Source organism: Apis dorsata, unplaced genomic scaffold (assembly GCF_000469605.1).
Source record: "Apis dorsata unplaced genomic scaffold, Apis dorsata 1.3 scaffold_631, whole genome shotgun sequence".
Lineage (NCBI taxonomy): Eukaryota > Metazoa > Arthropoda > Insecta > Hymenoptera > Apidae > Apis > Apis dorsata.
The window spans coordinates 1,108,131-1,114,224 of record NW_006263826.1 but is presented as its reverse complement, the minus strand read 5'-3'; the positions used below and the strand labels follow the sequence as shown (position 1 = coordinate 1,114,224).

At 34.4% G+C, this 6,094-nt stretch overlaps 1 protein-coding gene across 8 annotated transcripts in view; it reads left to right on the top strand.

Moving 5' to 3' along the window:
- Positions 1 to 297: 297 nt before the first annotated feature.
- Positions 298 to 6,094, top strand: part of LOC102675244 (potassium voltage-gated channel protein eag) — a 61,865-nt gene continuing 56,068 nt past the window's right edge. For 4 of the 8 annotated variants that reach the window (XM_006621607.2, XM_006621605.2, XM_006621606.2 and 1 more), the window contains exon 1: positions 299 to 980. In XM_006621607.2, coding sequence (XP_006621670.1) covers positions 902 to 980 — 79 coding nt within the window. In that variant the 5' untranslated portion in view covers positions 299 to 901. Of the gene's footprint in view, positions 981 to 6,094 lie in introns of all 8 variants that reach the window. The other 4 variants (XM_006621610.2, XM_006621611.2, XM_006621604.2 and 1 more) reach the window with 3 other exon arrangements.

The following is a 6,094-nucleotide window of genomic DNA, read 5'->3' as shown; positions in this document are numbered from 1 at the left end:
ACACCAGCTCCTCCCTCATCACTGGCCACATCCACGAAGGACGCGGAGCTGGGGCACGCGACAAGCTGGAGGAGGTGTGCGAACGCTTGGACCAACGGAGGACCGTTCGTGTTCAGGTGACGATAGAGACGTCTAGGTTGCAACCAGGAGGATCCTGAAATCGTCCGAGATTCATTCTGGATAATTCGCGTTTTACGTTTTATTGTATTTCTTCTTTCTTGTATTTTTCTCTTTCTTTGTTCTTTTTCTTCCCCTTCTCATTTTTCTTTCCAATCTGATTCGTGTATTTTGTATTATATACGTATATGTATATATATATATATAGAGAGAGAGAGAGAGAGAGAGAGAGAGAAAGAGAGAAAACACTGGACATCGCGCTAGAGAATCGTGAAGATCGTGGAAGATCGAGGGACTGTGGAGTCACGAGTTTGAAGATCCGTCACACTATAGATCGTGCGAACTAACTCGGCAAGGATTAAATGCGAATGTGCACGGGACAATTGGTTGACGTTTGATAATAGCACAGTGTGTGTTTGGTAAGGGATAAAGCAGATCGCCACAGCGGTTGTTCTCGTTTGGACCAGTTCCAGGCGGATGTGAAACCGCCGACAAGTGATATTACGGCCGATACCACAATGGTGAACTATCCTCGGATCATGACATTCAGTTAGTGATCGTGTGCATCCCCACGTTGTTGCGCGTGTGCATTTGTGCAGCGTAGTAGATAAAAGAAGAAAGATAGAAGGAAAGAGGGGAGAGAAGAAGGGGGTGATCGATGAAAGAAGGTTGTCGTTGTTGGACATGAGGCGAGGAAAACAGCACGTGTTCGTCGTAGCCAGAGGCTGGACGAGATCCTGATAGCCGCAGCGACCAGGATCCGGGATCATTCAAGGAAGAAAGGATGCCAGGGGGGCGCAGGGGCCTGGTCGCCCCGCAAAACACATTCCTCGAGAACATCATACGACGGAGCAGCAGTCAACGTGAGTAACTGCTACACTTTTGCTTGGTTTCTTTTTCCAATCGATCGATCATTCCACCGAATAACGAGTCTTTTCCTTCGTCGATTCACTGCGCACGGATAGATGAACCAGAGGGAAACAGAGAGCGAGAGGAGGAAACGGAGACGAATCGATTCAACGACGTTTTGCATAAGAATTTATGGGATTTTCTCCGAGTGCGTGCTCTTTCGTACTTCCCTTCTCTCCTTCCTCTCTCTCTGTTTCTCCTCGTTGCGGAAATAGGTCAAGCTAATAACTTTACGTAACTGCGGCAAGTGTAGAGAGATAAAAGTTACCTCCGTATAACGAGATTACTCGCGATGACCATGGTAGATTCCGCTTCGTTACACGGTTTAACCCTTTTGATACACGCGGAGGCCGTCGAAAAGTGGACATAGTATAAGCCTGTGTAAAATGATTACTTACATCTTGTCTATTGACTTTTGCATCCTTATTTATACAAATTGATGAAACAACGATTATTCGATGTTTATTCGATAATGATAGAATGATAGAAAAGAGCAATCACGTGTGGCGAGTGCGATGAATTTTTAATAAACAATAAAACAACATCGCTTACATTTGGAAGCTTCAAATTATTAAAATGATAATATTTAATTACAAACGCGATAAATATCAGTATACGCGACAAGAATAAATATAATTATAATTATACTCGTTAATGAAATAGATGATAAATAAGGAGAAACGATTTTTGCAAATTATTCGCAAATATCGTTAACGGAACATTGTTGTATCGTTGTTGTTCACTTTTCTACCTCGTCGAGGGATATTTAATTAATATAATTGGATGAGAAGCGTGTATTTTACGATATCTGTTTCTGTGCCTTTTATCGCGTTTGTTTGGATTCACGGTACACGTGTGAAGTAACCGAACGTTAATTGGCCTTCCTTCAAACTTAAAGTGCACACGACCGACTTTTTTGCGATTATATATTTTTCCTCGTTTCTCGAGTTGAAAATGTGATGTGTACTGTGCGTTCGTAGGAACATGACTAGGCAAAGTATACACTCCATTCCCCCTCTCCTGCCATCAGAATTGTTATTATTGGTCGAAGAAAGTGACAAAGATCGACGATAGATACATCGAAACAGAGTGAAATAGAATAATTACACAGCACTGTTTCTATTAGTCAATTATAAACAAGCAAAATTTATAAACAAAATTTCTTTGATTGGAAGATTAATGTTGTAAAGTTATCGTTCTATTTCACTTTATCTACGATAATGATATATCCATCGTCAATTTTTGTGACTATCTTTAATTAATAATCATAATACGTGTCAAAAGATATGAAATGACAGAGTGAAACTCAGAGTTAAATATTAAGGAACTATTGAAAAATTAATTAATTAATTAAATTTCGAATAAAATTAATTTAAATAATAATTTTATTTCGAATAATATTTTTTCGTATCTGTTATAGTCTTTTGTATAATCTCAATATCGCATTTCTTTCCAACAACGAACAATACAATCGAAAAGTCATATGCGTCGAGTCTGAGCGAAAAAATTAATGGAATAGAATAAAAGGATTCTATCGGAATAAATATCGAAATCGTATCTTCCATATTTTTAATGAAATAATCGACAATGTGCAATTTCATTTCTATGAAATATATTCAAAAAATATTTTCTTCGAAGGATTGAGAATTTTCTCGATGGCGAGGAAAAAATTGTCGGTTCATCGGCGGTGGTCAAAGGTCACCGAGGATGAATAAACCGTTGCAAAAGGGTTAAACCAAGTGTAAATGCCCACGGCATTGACCCATTAACCGATAGCATATCTCAGATTCTCAAGATCCATGGATATGGACACGCCTGTGTCTGGAACCTGAATTGAATTATAGCAACATATACACGTAATGAGAGAACACGTCTTGATGAAATTATCACGTGGTTTCACATAAATAAGCATGAATTCAGGGAATATAGAAATCATTCAAATTTCGATATTCGTCGATTGGCTGGATAGATTCGACGCAGTGTCTACTTTATTTCAGACTTAACTACTGGTTGGAAACTAACCGGCCAGGTTGCCGGTTGCCTACGTACAGGCGTTTCTAGCATCAGTTTATAAATAAGTTAATAAATTGCAATCGATATTTTTATAATCTAATTTTCACATTAATTTCAATTAATTTCGATAGAATTAACTTTTAAAAACTGTTGTAGCTGATATAATCTAAAAATTTCGATATAATATAATCAGAATTTTTACTTTCAAATTGTTTGGAATCTCTTTGTCTTCGTATCGCAAGAAAGTTAAACTGGTTGCTTACGCACAGGCTCTAATATCAACTTACAATAAACTGTATTTTAAACCGATATTTTTTTATATTTTTAAACTTTTATTTTTAATTTCGATATGTAGAACTTTTTAAAGTTGTCTAATATAATTTAAGAACTTTGACATATTAGAATTTTTACTTTCAAATCGATTTGAAACGTTCTCGTCTCTGAGACCAACTCGTTGGAATTTCATCTACTTGAAATGTAGAATGTCCGTTAAGTTTTCGTATAATTAATTTCTGGAGGCGTTTTCATTCCCGCATATGAAACCGGAAATGACTCGATCACCACCATTTTAAAAGCTTAGATTCTCGAGATTTTTTAGTATCGTTTCTCGATATTTCTTTGCAATCGGTGACAAACGGTCTGACTACCTTGGGGAACAGACAAAGATAGAAAATATTGGATGGCTATAAGAGCGACTACGTACCTCCAGAGGCTCGTATCAAAGAGTGTTCCATTTCGATACGACTTTGGGTTACGGAAATGGTAATGGTATCGATATCTCTGAGAATTTTTGCCAGCTGGCCAACGCTATATAACGTGAACTTTCGGTATTTCGTTATCTTTATTATAGGTCAATACACGTGACACCTCGTTTCTCCAAATAAAAGTTTAGTCACGTCTAGTTTTCTTAATCCAATAGAATTCTTCCATCTTCCAATTTTGTTCCAAATTTGTCTCGCTTCTTCGAGCCTTTCACACCTCTTTCACGATTTCATTATTTTCATTAATATTCTCTTCTGAAGTCTTTTTGGATTCAATTTACGTCTCGATAAAATATATAAAATATTTATAAATTCTCTTTATCTATAAATTTAAATTAAATCCAAAAAAATTTCATTTATAAACTGCAAGTATTCAAGTATTAAAAAATTTCGAAATCTCCATGCCCTTCACTTCCGTGATCAATTGTAATTAAATTTGAAGGAAGGCTTGGAAAATTTCTTTTTAATGACAACTATGACATTTTTCATTATGCAGAGGCATTATACCCACGAATATGAATTTTTCTCGAACATATCTCAACAGTGAAAGCCCGAGAAGGAAAATCTTGGTCGATTCAACTTCTGGAAAGACAGGGTTTCGAATATTCCTCAGAGCTGTGAGTATAATCCCTTTCCACCTATCCCTCACAGTTCCTCCACTCCGCTGGGAGGCGAGATCATGTTGTCAACGCGGAAGGAGGATTCGATCTGTTCTGAGATCAACACGTTCAATTTTCGATTGTTCTACGAGGTGTTGATATATAAATTCGAAATGGAACGAAAATATCGCTTCAGATATTATATTACATTTATATATCTAAAAATTATTTAACTATATATATTAAAAATTAAAAATTTAAAATTTAAATAATGCAGATGATATGTGAAAAAAGACAAAATATAGTGTGGATAATAATATTTGAGGAGTAAAGTAAATATTTATTTAAAATTTTTTTTTTTTGGTAATAAAAATTTGACTTTCTCTTATAAAAAGTACACAATTTTATATATATATATATATAATGAACAAATATTTTTTTAGTGGTTAATGAATATTAATGAAATAAATTTAAGTAATTTTAATTAAATAATTTTTTACCTTTAATTACGTATGGGTTAAAATAATAATAATGATGCAGTTTTTTTGTTTGATTTTAAGGAAAAGATTAGTTTCATAAATATTAGGGAGGAAGAATTGAGAAGAAATTTCATTATTTTTTCAATATATAATTCAAATCCTTAAAAAATGTTTTAAAAGCAGATTTGAAAAATGGATCACGAGAAATGTTTTAGATTAATAAATTATACGTAATAACAAAGCTTTTTGTCGAAATTAAAAGTAATAAATTTCTTCTCGATAATATTTTTCTGCATTATAAAAAATACAAAAGACATATAAAATCCATACTTTTAAAATTAAGATAATTTTAATTTTAAAAAAATTCTCCATTCGATAAAAATTATGATAATTTTTCTATTTACATACGATACATTTTTACACGAATGAATCCTTTTAAAAATAAATATTTTTTAATTTGAAAAAAAATCCTCCCAACTTCAAATAAAAATTTAAATTTTCTTATAAAAAAATCCATAAAAATCTGATAAATCCAACAAATATTTTTCGTGTAATGTATAGAAAAAATATCGGAGGTATCGGTGTACTTTATCTCGCGCAAGAGCGTAAACCACTTTCCCTCTCGTTCGCACTTCTTTTCGCGGTCCTTATACACAGGTTGTTACGTCCTCAATTCAAACGTGCCGGGAATGAATTAACTAGCGACGAGAGAAAGAGAGAGAGGGGAGGGAGAGAGGGAGAGAGAGAGTTCGTCAAGAGTCACAACAGTCACGTAGCCTGCTCTCGCGGTGTTTTTCGTCCTCGTGGAAAAACGGTTCTGCGACTCTCATAAGGGAAGGAAGGGGCAGGTATGCTCTGATGTCGACTTCTTCAGGCAATTGGCCATTAACCTTTCAACAATGTCGCTAAACGGACGAGAAACGGTAGAGAAGAGGGCACTAAGAAAGAAACCGAGTTATATATCAACTCTTCGTTTGTTTCTTCCGTTTTTCCCCTCTTCTTTTCCGTTTTCTAATTTCTGCTTCTTACTTTACTTGGAACAAATAATTTTATAATTATATTCTTTAAAGAAAGAGATACATTTTCGATGAAATACTTTTTTAATACTTATTCATTTTGATTTAATTTATTTGATTTAATTTATAACATTTTATAAATAGTGATAAAAGTATGTTCTTTTAAGTAATTAGTATTGACCATTTTAAATAGTGGAGTA